Source organism: Thalia democratica, chromosome 5 (assembly GCF_965202585.1).
Source record: "Thalia democratica chromosome 5, ktThaDemo2.hap1.1, whole genome shotgun sequence".
Lineage (NCBI taxonomy): Eukaryota > Metazoa > Chordata > Thaliacea > Salpida > Salpidae > Thalia > Thalia democratica.
In genome coordinates this window covers 61,052,491-61,067,652 of record NC_139169.1, presented here as the reverse complement: position 1 = coordinate 61,067,652, position 15,162 = coordinate 61,052,491, and the positions used below count along the sequence as shown (strand labels likewise).

At 23.2% G+C, this 15,162-nt stretch overlaps 1 protein-coding gene across 2 annotated transcripts; it reads left to right on the top strand.

The window, feature by feature from the left end:
• The first annotated feature begins 6,878 nt into the window (after nt 1-6,878).
• LOC145835813 (uncharacterized) lies at nt 6,879-14,878 on the top strand. 2 transcript variants are annotated; one of them, XM_082943535.1, is made up of 11 exons: nt 6,879-6,925; nt 8,638-9,105; nt 10,943-11,094; nt 11,287-11,490; nt 11,889-11,993; nt 12,200-12,314; nt 12,656-12,735; nt 13,080-13,184; nt 13,262-13,397; nt 13,607-13,802; nt 14,646-14,878. In XM_082943535.1, the coding sequence occupies exons 2-11, from the start codon at nt 8,799-8,801 to the stop codon at nt 14,833-14,835; spliced, it is 1,590 nt and encodes a 529-aa protein (XP_082799661.1). In that variant the 5' UTR covers nt 6,879-6,925; nt 8,638-8,798; the 3' UTR covers nt 14,836-14,878. The 2 variants fall into 2 exon arrangements, with proteins under 2 accessions (XP_082799661.1, XP_082799663.1); XM_082943537.1 differs by lacking the exon at nt 11,889-11,993.
• The last annotated feature ends 284 nt before the right edge of the window (nt 14,879-15,162 follow it).

The window sequence follows — 15,162 nt, the reverse complement described above, 5'->3', positions numbered from 1 at the left end:
AAGTCAGCCAAATTATTTTTTTATAATGCTCTAATAATTCAATACTTGTGTACATTCATTCTCTTACATATTGTTTAACTGGCATATAAACTAAAAACATGTACAATTTACAAGGTTTTGCTATATAAAAAGGAAATATTTAGCTTTATCTAATTCATCTAACTCGTAACGTACAATTTTAATTTTTTTAACATAACAATGATAGTTATTCAATTTCCTACAAATTAAACTTAACGAGCAATATAAAATTAATGTTAAAAGTAGTACAAGTTGAAGTTTGTACATTTAATGACTGTTAAAACATATCTTGTGTAAATAAAATAACAAATATTTTTTGTGCTTCTACCTTACTAATTTACTTGTATTTCACAGAAATTCCATAGTTATCACTTTTTTTTTTCAAAAACATAATGTTTATTTTAAATTGTTTTAATCTTCAAACTTAAGCAGAAACAGTATTAAGATTAACTGTTGTTTCTTATTATAAAACAAAGCTTATTTCTAGGTTTGAAAATCATTCAACTATCTTAGTATTAGCAGTAGTCGCATCGCATCGCAATTATACGTTTTTTACTTAGCTCAGAGATAGTTTTGGAAACAATTTTATTCATATAACTTACGCAAATTTGAAAGTTTCAAATTGAAACAGCAGTTATATAACATAACATTACTATAGTAAACGCTTCTACTCTAACCTATTTAACAAAGAAAAAACAAGTTGGGTTCATTAATTCAGCCCACTTAACCCATGCAGAAAAAAAAAATAAAAAAGTTTAACTTAAAATGAACAAAATTTAAATCTTAGCCAATTAAATTCTTGCAGCTGGCAGCAAAATTGTTTTTACAGTAAGTAGTTGAACAATAGCTACAGAAACCAAATTTCAATAAAACTTTAATGATCGCAAACCTTAATTTATTATGACAAACTTTAACTTTAACTCTAAAAAAACTAGCTAACATATTTTCTTTAAGCTTTAAATTAAATTTGAATTACAAGTTTTTTTATAAATGTTTAAATATCTAAATAATTTTAATATCAAATTTACATAGCTAAACTGTATTACTAACTGATTTTCAAAACCTACTCAAATAAAGAAAATGAAAAACTAGTGGAAAAATAAAGACAAAAATAAAATGCGTTAACAAATGATCTAAAGAATTAAGTTTTTTTCACAGAAAAAAAAACTTTATTTAATTTGAATTGTTAGATAACTTTTTAAATAAAATACGTGCAGAAACAGAGCTTCGGTTAGTAAATTGGTATAAAAAAATTCTATAAATTGTTATGAGTTAAGATTATAGTTTACTTTACACTGTAAAGTAAACTATAATCTTTAAAGTTTACACTATGTTGGACAGTTTATTTTATTAAAAAAGAGAGGCAATCCTGTTTTACTGATTTTTCTTTTTTTAGCTATTATTGATTTTTTTTATAAACTTAATCCAAAGTAGACTAGCTTGTTCGACTTTAAGTAGCCACCCTTTAAAAGTCATACTTTACAAAAACAACTTATATTTTATAGCACTTTTTGGTTACTAGTTTATTATCATGTTCATTATGTTATAACCTATAGTTATTGTTCTTAGGGGTGTACAACTAATTTAAACTCTTAAAAAAACTAATTAAGATTCCATATTTCAAAATAAAAAGTTTCATTGGAGAAATAAAATTGCTCTTGGAAAGTTATAAATTACCTATGGATGGCCCTTTTTATTCTTTTCACAAAATTTTAAATACTTTTTTAGATACAGCTAAAATAAATCATATATATAGTAATTTTTCAAATTTGTTTTTAATAAATATTTTTCAATGCTTTTTTTACTATAATATTCTTATAAACTACATAATACCAACACCCACGTTTAAAATTTTCTTCCATTGTATATTACTTTTTGAATTGTGGTCTACCAAATATTTCTTTTAGTAATTAGAATATTTGTACTCATGTAACTTGTTCTTAGATAATAAATAATACTAAACAGTTATTAATTACTTCAATAAGTTTAAACTCTTATCATATTAACTTTTATAAACTATTAATTTTTCAAATTGGTATTTTTGTTGACAATAAAGAATTATTAATGACACTTAATCAATATAATAAAACTTATGAAGACTGCTTTAATTTTAAACTTGAACATTAAAAATTAATGTAGAAAGGAAGAAAATTTTAGATGTGGTTGTACTTGAATTGAAAGTATGTGATAATTTAATAAATCATAAACAAAAAAAGGTCTCTAAAAATATAAATTATTATATAACATTTTAACATTTTTATATGGTATTTTTGTACTATATATTATGTGAAAAAAAATTATTATTTAATTAAAAAAAAATTACCTTCTTTGTATTCAATTTATTCTTAAAATTTTAATTTTTAAACACATTCATAGCTGAATTTCATATTTCAATATTATACAAGCTTAATAATTTGTAAAATATACTTATAAAAAAAAGTTACACAAAATACTCCAGTTAGATATAGTTAAGTTAAAGAATTAAAAAAAAAAAAGTTTTTTTTTTATATGCCGATGAACAATTATCCTAAAATGTTTTAAATTTAGTTTAAAAAATTAAAGCATAGCTGTTTTAATCTTAGAATTATAAAAATGTTACTTTTTACAGAGGGTTTTGTCATTATACACATAATATCAATTAAAATATTCTAAGCAAATATAAGTTTTTTTTTTGATTTTATAACGCATTCTTTTGTTTACTATTTAATATTAGTTTATAAAAACTAAGTCAAAAGTTTTTATTTATTTTCTAAGTTATTTATTTTAAAATACAAATTAAATTTTAATTTTTTACTATTCTAAAAATTTTTAAAAGTGACATTTAAGATCACATAAAATGTTCATTGATATATTTTATACTTTAGATTACAGACTTGGAATATTCTAAAAAATAGGATTTTTTTACATTTTTAGTTCAGCTGTATTTAGTTAGCATGGTTGCCACACAATCAGACCAACTCAAATGTTTTGAAATTAAAAAATAACTCAGGCTAGTTGAACTTGAAAGTTTTACTTTAAACTTTCTTATTTTTCACAACATTTAAGCCTTTTTTATACTTTTTAGCATTTTTTTAACTGTTAGTTTTTTTTTCAAATATGATTAGGCCAGTTTTTTATCACTCGTGATAATTTATTTTGTTTCAAGAGTGGCAACCCTGCCTTTTTTTATAACCATTTTTTTTGAAATTAAGTTAACTTAATTTGATGTTGAAATAGCTAGATTTATAAACTAAGTACGAAATTAAGATTTTTCAGCTACCCAACTAGCCACATAAACCAGTCTGCAGCAATCAACATCTTTCCAGCAATTTGCCTGTCCAGATAAATGCGTCGTACAATTTTATGATTTGATTTTGTCTTATTTTTGATCAATAAACTAGTCATTTTATAGTCCTGGACAAGACATTAAAGTGTATCCAAGTAGTGTACAACTCAATTTTACCGAGAGATTTTTCAAACAATAGGCTATTAGACCAAATATTTTTGACTTCTTTTTTATCGTTCTATAAAATATTAGTTTGTTTTAAATTTATATGTTACAACCATTAGAAGTATCATCAAAATGTCCTTGATTTAACCTTTTTATAAATAACATACTTTAGGTACGATTTGAATTGCTTAATTTAATTTGTTGTACCTGACATATACGAAGTTCCGATTGAATTAATAAATTGTATTTATTCAAGTTTTAATTGTGATAGAGTGGTTTTTATTTAAACAAGTTTAAAAAGACTATTTAGTAAAACCAGATATAATGGTAACTAAGAACGTCTGGAAATTCGCATAAGTCTATTTAGAAAATTTCTAAAATATAGTCGTTGAGTTGTAATGGCGTGACGCTGTTTTAATATGAATGCACCCAGAGATGCTAAATCGCAGAGCACAAAATCCCCGCAGTAGAATAAAAAATAAAAAGCATGACAATAGAATTAAAATTTCTTATGAAAGCAAAAGCTGTATTTTACAAGTTGAGAACATAAAAGTTTCATATATTCAATTACACCAACATATTTAAAAGCATATTGTTTTTATAAGTATGAATGCCTTAAATGTAAGTTTATGTTTTTTATTTTCATAAGGTTAATTTTATTCACTTTATTGTTAATTTAATCATAACTACCTTTTAACCTTGTAGTAGTAGGTAATGTTTGGTTAGAAAAATTAAAGAAAAGTATCTTCCACTTATTTAAATGGTTAATAAACTAAAAACATAGTAGCTTTGTAACTAATTGATGTTAAATTAATTTATTATTTGATTTTTTTTTCCAAAAATTAGATACAATAGACAAATTATTTTTTCTTATATCCTACTTTTATCAAATTATTTGAATTTTTAAACTTAAAAATAAAGTTTGATTATTATAATTTTTTAAGATTCATTATAAATTATTTTATTAAGACATAGATTTCACTTAAAAGTAATTTGAATATAATTTATTATTTTTGTTTGCAAAGTTGAAACTACTATTTGCTTAGATTAAATCTATTTAAAATTTTTAATGTGACAAATTTATTGAGTCTTTTTTTATTATAATTAGGTAGTTTATCTAAAAAAAATATTATACTTGAAAGTTTTAGTGTACAACTCAAGGTTTTTAAAACTAGTTTTGTAAATTAAGCAGAGTTTAAACAAGGTCAGGAAAAGTCAAAAAACTCAGGAAAAGCAGAAAAAAAAGATAAATAACAAGAATAGTAAGGTTTTTTTTTTAAACAGTCAGGAAGTTTGACTAAATATTAAAAAATACCAGATTTTGTCAGTTTAAATTCACTGAATTCCTTATATTCAAAAACAAGTCTTTGAATGGTAAAAAATTAATTTAAATTCTTCAAAGTGTGATTAAAATTGAAAAAATTTCCAAGAATTTTACAAAATTACTTAATGCCTTCATCTGGTAAAATTAAATGAATATCCTTTATAAAACTGCAAAATGTTTCTATTAAAATTTTTTTAAACTATCCTACTAGAACAAACAGTTTTTGTAAGCAGTTTGATAATCTGTAGCATTTTTTAGTAAAACAATGATAATACACATAAGTTTGTTTATCTAGCATATGTTAGAATTGAATTGTTTTTTGTTTAAGTAAATAAATAATTTCATTCTAATTAAACACTAGGTTTAGTGTTTTGGGTAATAAGTTTATGTTTATAATTTACCTCATTATAATTTTTTCAAAATTGTTTAAATTTTTAAAATAAATTATAAAAGAGGTGAACTTCATGGTTAAGTTTAATTATTTATAGTTTATTATAGAATAGTTGTTTTTTAATATTTTTTACATAAATAAGGGTAAAATATTTACTACTAATTTTATAAATATTGATAAACTGAAATATAAAATTGAAGGCTTTATTAATTCCAAGTGTTTGAATGTGTATTATATTATTTGTTTTAATTGGTAATTTGATTTAGAAAAGTCAGGAAAATTGTAATAAAAAGTCAGGAAATTGTTTAAAGAGTGGATAATAACTATAGGGTTGCTATTTTACCTAGAAATTAAAAATTCTGTACTTTGACAATTAAGGCAATTAAAATCTTAGCAAAGCTGAAATTAGATATAATTTAAAAAAAACCTACATTTTTTAACAATAAACCTAAAAAACCTGAAATTCTTAACAAGTTTACATAGTTCGGTAATAAAATTTAACTTGATTCAAAAATCTATCATATAAATAAGTTTTTTTTTATCAGCAAAAAAAACTTTTTTTTTATAAAACGCATTTCAATAAACTTAAGTACTTTTCAATGGCTTATGCTATCAGGGTTGCCACTTTACCTGGAAATCTGTTTTTACCTGGAAACCTGATACTTAACAACTAAGGCAAAAAAAACTTGGAATTTGAGAAATTTTTAACCAAAGACTTAGAAAAACATTCAGTTTTTAACAATTTCAGCATGTTAAGTAGTACAATTTTAACTTGACACAAAAAAACTATCATATAAATAAGATTTCAATTAAAATTTTTTAGTTATAATACACATTTTAATTAACTTTATAGTACATATACCATGTTTTTTTATTATTTAACACAGTTTTTTATATTAGACATAACTTTAAACTAAAAATAAACCAAAATACATGTAATTTTAAAAGCCTTGTAGAGATTTGAAAAACCAGGAAAAATTTATAAACATGAGTGGCAACCTTGTACTATTCCAAACAGTTTATTACAATAAATTTAACTTTAAACTAAAGCTAGACTCTAAAATGTGTATTTTTGAAGATTTTTTGAAATCATGTAAAAAATTTAAATAAAAATCAGGTGGCTATTCTCAGGGTTGCCACATAGTCAGGAAAATTCAGGAAATCAGGAAAAACTAAGAAAAATGACAAAAGTCAGGAAAATTCAGGTCAAAATGGGGGGTTTTTGAAAAATTCAGGAAAAAGTCAGGAAAAAAATTTATAAAAACCTCAGATATTGTCAGTTCAAATTTATTTATTTCCTTTTATTTCAAAGCCTTCGATTAGTGAAAAATTAATTAAAAATTCTTTAAAGTCAGACTAAAATTGCAAAATTTTCCTTAAATTTTACAAAATTACTTAATTTTCAATGCCTTTTTTAGTAAAATTATAGTAAAAAGTCAGAAAAATCTTGAAAAAAGTCAGGAAAACTTTAGTAAAATGTCAGGAAAAGTCAGGAAAAATTTCTCAGCTTGACTTGTGGCAACCATGCTATTCTGTAGTAGTTAAGGTAAGTCTCTAATGGTTTTTTTTTTCTTGGATTTACAAATAGTTATTAAGTTACACACTAAACACATTACTTTAGCAGTTACATTTTCGTAGGTAACAACCGTTGAAATTATTTTAGATGAAATTCCAGACCAAGAAGATTTACCAACTTTAGATTTTCCACCACCTAAAAAGATGAGGTACTAGAAATCTTGGGAATCTGTTTATGAGTTAAAAGGTTTTTTTATCTCTAACAATTTGTAGTATTTAAGAATACACATTTGAGTATTTCAATTTTGAATTCAACAACAATTTTTTTTTAATACTGAGCTTTTTTATTAAATATTATAAAGGAAAGTTCTCATGTTTTTATAGAATTAAATTAATTTTTGCATTGTAATTTTTGAAAAAAAAATAATTTTTAAATAGTTTTTAAAGTATTTTTTGTAATTTTATTTCAATAATGCACAAAAAATTTTATCATCTAAAGTCAAAAATTCCAATTCACTTTTTACCTAAAAATTAACATTTTGTTTTAATAATTTAATAATTAACAATACTTTAGCATGACATTTTTTTAACTTTTGTACTAACCTTTGACTACTTTATTTAAATAAATATACTTAAAATACATTTTATAATAACAACACACAAATTAAACTGTTAATTTTATTATAAAATTAAAACCAAAATTTGTTAGTATAAAACAAAGTTCGCTTCATAGACAAAAATTGAATTTCTAATTTTATTATTTAAGTAAAATGGTTCATAGAGGCCATAAGGCGGTGAGATGGGCAAATTATTTATTTACAACAATTTTTTGGTTTTACACCTTACAAATTATCATGATTTTTGTTTGTTAAACAAAAAAAAAATTTTTAATTTTTGTCATAAAATACATTTATTTGAATATTAAAAACATTTTTCTGACAAATGGTTTGTGGTAATATCAAGAAGTCTTTATGAAATTTTTTAGTATATTGCTTTCAAATACAAAAAGGAAATTTTTATTTACTATTTTATAAATGCTAAGAAGATTAGCTTTGACTGATTTAATTACTAGACAGATCTACTTAGTTTTTTTATTTCAAAAAAGAGTTATTTCACTGCATTGATTAAATTTATATATAAACTTTTGATAAAAGTTGTGATATAAATAACAATTTTATTATAAGCAAATTTATTATCCCATTTGTAAGCTTAGATTTATAAATAGATTTAACTAAAGCTTTTATTAATTGAGAATAAATAAATTAAAAAAAAATTGTTATTTATTGATCTTGTAGTGAAACAAAACTTTAAAAAGCACGTTTTAAAAGTAAATACATACTTAATTAGCTCAAGTTGAACTGTGATGCTTACATCAGGCTAGCCACTTTACCTGGAAGCCTATAATTTGTCAAATTAACCCAAAAAAAAACCAGGAATGTTTGTATTTTTGAAAAAAAATCGGAAAAACTTCAAATTAAAAAAAAACCTGGAAATTTTAACATTTTAAGCATTGTCAGTAGTTAATCTTTCGATTTGACACAAAAATTTATAATATAAATAATATTTTTTTTCTTCATCTAAAAATTTTTTATCTACCAACACATTTATTGTAAGTTTAAAGTATCTTTTTAATGTTGTCATACTATTTAATACAGTATCTTACTTTGAACCTAATTTTCGACCAAATAAAGATTAAAATTGTGAACTTTTAAAATTCTGTAAGAATTTTGGAATACTTTGAAAAAAATTTGAAAATACAAGGCAACACTATTACATCTATTAAACTGTTTAGTTTATTGTGAAACGTTTTTGTTAAATCATTGAAAGCTCAATTGTTCACTTATTAATAAAATAAATATTAGATACACAACTTATTTATAAACAAATATAAATAGTGTTTAATGTTTTATTAGTTATATCTGTTATGTCAACTATGTGTAATGCTGTTTTACTTATTAGATTGGATTGCTCCAACAAATTGTGAAACTAAAGCTTATTGCAAGTGGTGCAATGTGGAACTACAAGCAAAAAAGAGCAACTTAAAAGTTCATTCTTATTCTGACCGACATAAACGCGCATCTCCAGTCACAAATAACCACAACTCAATAAATCAGTTTAGGATGGAAAAATCTTTTAAACAGCAATTCAACAATTTCCTTAAAGAAAACGTACGCCAGACAGAAGTCCGGTTAGCATTGCAACAAGCTCTTCACGGGAACTTGCTAGCAGGCGAACACCAGATAGATGTCATGAAGACACTTGGGACAGCTCACGAATCAGCAACGCTTAAAAGAAGGAAAGCAAAAATGATTCTGTGCAATACTCTCGCACCAATTTGCAGAAGACTAATCATAACTGATTTTATGGTGAAGCATTGTTCTTTCTATCTGGATGAGAGTACAGATACTGCTGGACAAAGTTTTCTAGGTAAGAAAATTACTTTTAAGCTTTGTTAATTTAATTAAGTTTAAATTTGTTATTTATTTACATACATTCTGTTGAATATAAAAATATTTTAATACAAAAAGCTTATTAAATTTAAATTTCAAACATGAAATAAGCTTTAAACACATTGTTCTTTGTTTTATTTTTTTAATATAGATTAATTCTTGTAACACGTTAGCTGTAAAAGAAAATATTTTGTTATGCAATGAGTTGGACATTGTTAGATTACTCAGATGTAAGTAGGTTTAATGACAGTTAAAGGAAAAAGTTTTTATTTTACAGAATTTAATAGGTTAATAAATTAAAATTTACATAAAATTAAAGTTAGAATTACTATGATTTTTTTTAATAATTATACAGTAAACTCGTTCTAGTAAACTAAGTCAGTTTCATTTCTAACATATATTAGATTTTTGTGTTGACTTTTATTTAATAGTTTAAGAAATATGTCAAAATATTGTTGATTTTATTTTTCTAATAAGGAGAATGATTTAATTATTATAATATTTATTAAACAGCAAAAATTTTAATTAATAAAGAAAATAATGAATAAATTAGCAATTTGTTGCTTTAACGAGCAGGGTTGCCACTTCACTTAGAAACCAGGAAAAACATGGAGTTAAAATTTTAGGCATAAAAATACCTGGAATTTTGTACATAAATCTTTAAAAGACGTTGAAAAACCTGATATTTTCAATAATTTTTACTTGTATAGTAATAAAATTTGGATTTGAATAGAAAATTATACCCTATTTTTCAAAATTTTTTGTCATCATCAATTTTTTTTTATTAATGAACCATTTATAAAGCAGCTTTAGTGTACCTTTTCCATGTTTTTATACTCTTTAATACAGTTTTAACATTAAACTTAACTATAAACTTTAAACAAACCTTAATATGTGTAATTTTAAAAACGTGGAAGAAATTTAGAAAACCTGGAAAAAATTTTAAAAATACCGAGTGGTTAACCGGAAGCAGTTTATGTTCAAATAATTATAACAGTTTTCCTTTTATATACAGCGGTTGTAATTACAATTAAACCTATACTTTCTTAAACTTTTGTTCTACTACCTTCAGTTGTTTAACTAGAACAAAGTGGTAGTCCTTTAATTTCACAGATTTTATGTACTTAAAAGTTCGACTATATTTGGTATTTTTTAACTTTCTTAGATATCTAATTAAAAAAGCATGAGTAGTAGTTACCAACAGATAATTTTAAAATATTTATATTTTTTTTATTCCAAAGTATACAGATTATAAGTTCTTTTCATTCAAAATTTTACAGTTATTAAACTTATAACAAAAAGAATTAGAAAGCTTTATGTTTGAATCACAGGTGTTAGTATTTGTTATCTAAGCAAAATAAAGAAAACTTCAGTATCTACATTTTTACACCTCGAAGACCTTGGAAGAGACAAATCAGCGTTATCTATTGCTAACGCATTCAAAAGAGTCTTAAAGATGTATAATGCTGAGTTAAAAAATGTAGTTTCAATATGTAAGTATATATGAACTGTTACTGTTTTTTTCATTTTTGTATTCTAGTTATGTATTTATTAAATATGTACTACTAACGTGTTTTTAATTTTAAATTTAGATATTAATAGTAAGTTAATTTTTGTTTATTTCAGCTATTCTCTGTGTATTCTTGCTAACTTTTATAAACTAGTTTTAATATCTTACAATGATCTATCTTTATTAATAGACTTAATTTGATTTTATTCAATTGTTTAAGAAAAGTATAAATTTAAGCACAAACTGGTCTTATAATTTAAGAAAAATATTTTTTTTTTTTTTAACTTAGTAAATATATTTTTAGGTACAGACGGAGCTGCTTCCATGACAGGAGTTAAGAATGGAGTAGGACAAATTCTGAAAAAAGATAATCCCAGGCTTATAACAATATCCTGTACGAATCATGCTTTGCAAAATGCATGTTTAAATGCAACCAAAGCTACAATACCTAATGAAGTAAGTATTAAAACTATTTTATATAAATTATTAATTCAATTGTTGAATGAGAATTTTAGTAAGCTGCATTTATTCAAGTTACGAAGTTGTTTTTTTATATTTTTTTATGATATTTTATTATATTTTAATATGTTGTATTAAAAAAAACCATTGTTGTTGAATAAAAGTGTGTATACTTTTAAATTAAATAAGGTTGAGGAGCTTATTAAGAAAACGTTCAACTACTTCAAGTTATCTAACACAAGAAGAAGTGACTTTGAAAATTTAGGTGTGTGTATGACGGGTAAAATTCCGTTAAAATTTAAAGCCTTAAGCAAAACTAGATGGATATCACACTTTCCATGCATTGAAAGAATTTTATTGAATTGGGAAGTACTCAAAGCTTTTTTTAATGAAGTAGGTATTAAACTATTACTATAAACTTCAAGACGCTTTAATAATTAGAAAAATTATTAGTATAAAACTTAAAACAATCCTGTTTTAAATTATTTAGCATTTTTACAATTATATTTTTACAAATATCTATAAATTTAAATTTCAATCTGCCCTGAAACTTAGTAATCATATGTTTATTAAGGTAACATTTTATTAAATCAAATATATAATCAGAAGATATATAATAAATGTTTAAAAGCACAAATTAATTAACATAGATTTAATAAGAATATATATCTTTTTAAACAAAACTTTCTTTGTTAATGAGCCTTGTTTTATAAGTATTAGTGTTTATTAACTATAATGATGTTTGTTATCGAAATTTTTATTCTTACCTATAACATTTGTTTGTATATTAGCCAGAAAGAAGAAGAAACGATTTACATGCTGAAAGTATTCGAAAAATGCTAAATAGCAATAGATTAAATTTTGTTTTTAAATTTATGGGCAAAATTTTAGAGAAAGTTAGTTTCTAAGACCTATTATCTGCTTAATAATGAATTAACACCCTAAGCACTATAACATAACTAATTTCAATCATTCTAATTTGATTTTAAATGTTTATTTTTAATTACTTATTTTGTAGTCATGCCAAGTTTAGCTGTAAGTATTAAATGTAAAGCAAGACTAAATTTTTACAGTGTAATAATTAATTATTTTTATTCATCAGGTAAATTCTGTTAATATTCTTCTACAAAAAAGTAAAGTAGAACCTTTTAAGTTTGGATTAGCAATAACAAAACTTATACAGCATCTAAAAGACCTCATTTACCAACCAAATTCAAGTAAGCTTAATTTAGATCACAAGGCAACTAAGAATAATTTTTAATTTTAGGCTATTAATAATAAAGTTTCGTTTTATTTTATATCTACAACATTTTGGCGTAAATAAACATTATTTTTTAATTAGTAACGCAAACAAACGTACAATAACGTTCTTATAACAAAACATTACTAACATTTTGTTAAAGATTTAGTAGATTCAAATTTAGATTGGATTTTATACAGAGTAAACGATATAAGTAATTATTATCAATATTTTATTTTTTTATTAAATTAATTGTTAAATTATTATTTTACTATATAAACTAAGTTGTAGTTACTAAAATTTACATTTTTTTTGTAGCTAACCTTTTGGAAGAACCTATCTTTCATGTAGAAGTAAACGAAGTTTATGCAAATTTATCCATTAGTAAGAAGGCAGAGGTTAAACTAATTAAAATTCACGTTGTTTAGTCAATTGGGTTTATTAACAACTAAACTTAATTGATTTTTTTTAAATAGGATTTGTTTAATGAGAATAATTTCTGAAATTGTTTTTACTTTACTTGAAAAAATTTTAAGTCAAATTACAAGTTATTATAATAACTGTGTTTATTTTTTACATAATCGTTTTTTTTTCAGTAAATTCTCATACTTTACTTAAGTAATTTACTTAATGTTGTGTATTACACGTGAAAAAATTTCTGTTAATGACACGCTACGGTTCTAATCTGTAACTAATTTTCCTATAATTCCAAACATTTTTATAATTAATTGTTTTAATACAGGTAAAAAATATTTTTCAAAGTTTTGTTGTAGTGTTTATAATTGAATTGGAAAAAAGAATGCTGCAAAATCTTGAATTTATGGCACAGTATGAAGTTGTAAACGATGTTAGTTGGTATTAAATATATCTTCAAAAAATAAAATAACTTATTTAAATATCATTAAAACTTATAATTTTTTAAAGGCCTTAAATAGACGGATGCCGGATATTGAGAAGTTTTTAGAACATCCAAAAATTAAAAAATTGTTTGAAGGAAACCACAGAGATACTATCTCACTTCAATACAAAAGTTTGCATGGACGTCATCAAACAAGTATCGGTTAGCTAAAGGAAAATAACAATAGTAACCTACTACTTAAATATAAATTAAAATTTTCAGTGTTAATGTTAAACAAGTTTTGTAATTTAGTAAACATTGTAAATCTACCGAAAACTAAGTTCTGATAAAATAAAAACATGATTTATTATTGTAAGAGTACACTTACAATTGATTATGTACATAAAAAGTTATCAGTTTATTCTTAACAGATAAATCAACAAACGTTAACTTTTGGAGCAGTGTTCGCGTTGAATACCAAGAACTTAAGGAGTTAATGATGAAACTACAAACGATACCTTTTAGTAACGCGCAAATCGAGCGAGACTTTTCCTTGATGAATATCTCGAAAAACAATAGACAAACTAATATGGGCCATATTTTGTTAAACTCCTTAATGATTATTAGGTAAGTAAAAATTTAATGTATTTGGATTTATGTCTTTTTATTTTAAACTATTTATTTCATAGAAATGAAATTTTAATGTGTAATTTAAACTGTAAAGTTTTTAATCATTATTTAGATTATTTAATTTTAGTTAAAGTTGGGTATGCAACTCGATGACCGAGAGGTCTTTTTGTGTACCCGGATCCTTAAAACAAGAAATTTTTGAATTTTGTTTTGTTATTATTCAACAAACCTTATCATTTTGATTTTTACTTTTAAAAAACATATTTTATTATAGGAGACATAAAGGCCCTATAAATAACTTGTTTTTTTTAATGTAATCCAATTAAATTAATATTTTGTATTACAACGATTTGTTTTATATAATTTTTTTTCTTTTATTTTAAATATAAGGGAAGAATAAATGCATAATAAGAATTGAAACATTTTTTTGCTAAATTTATCGGTATATTATCAGTAAAATTCAATAATATATATCACTAGTAAAAGTTACTAGAACTTTTTTAACAAATTTTAGTTTAGGTAGGTTTTTAAATTTTTTTTCTAATTAAAACTATTTGTACAAGGTTAAAAAGCTTGGCGTTTGCTTATTATTTAAATATTATATAGGTTGTTGTCTTTTTAGATAAAGTAAAGTATAGTGTTAATCTGTTTGTTGAATATTTTTATCATAAATATAATATTGGTAAAGTACAAAATTATAACTCAATGTATGGTTTATAAATTACTCTTTTTCATTCAAAGGTTCAATTCAAACATTAGTAATAAAAAATTCCTACAATTACTTTTTACATTCTTAAGCCAATTATTACCCAAAATTATAATAAAATCTATTTTTCTCAGATCAACCTGCAAAAGAATGGAGTTATGCTGTGACAAGTTTCCACTTTCAGATACATTAATAGAAGAAGTTGATAAGTCTAGTTTGTACAAACCAAGAAGCCAAGATGTCAATGAAATCTTGACAAACGAAGAGTACAGCAAATTTAAACCTTCAAATTTGACAATGTTTGCAGCAAACAATGTAATATAAAATTTCAACAAAATTTTTGCGTGTTAAAAAGCAGTTAATTTTTTTCAAAAAAAAAAATGCTTTTCATTTAAAGTCAATTCACTATTTTAAAAACACTTTTACTTGAGTGACTGTTAAAGCATTCTACTGTTTAAATTTGTTGTGACTGTATTTTATTCAAAAATTTCAAATTTGTTTATTTACAAAGTTTTGTACATTAATTGCTAAAATTTCTTAGACTATTTGTAATTTTTTACATTTTTTGTAGTAACAATAATAAGTTCAATAATAATCCAACCGTTAATCGCGCTAATTTTTTATCATATGAGTATTATGCTAAATTTCTTT

Coding starts and splice junctions, on each gene's coding strand:
- LOC145835813 (XM_082943535.1), top strand. CDS start 8,799: ATGGAAAAATCTTTTAAACAGCAATTCAACAATTTCCTTAAAGAAAAC. Junction 11,994..12,199: donor TGGGCAAAATTTTAGAGAAA/GTTAGTTTCTAA, acceptor TTTATTCATCAG/GTAAATTCTGTTAATATTCT. Junction 12,736..13,079: donor CCATTAGTAAGAAGGCAGAG/GTTAAACTAATT, acceptor GTTTTAATACAG/GTAAAAAATATTTTTCAAAG.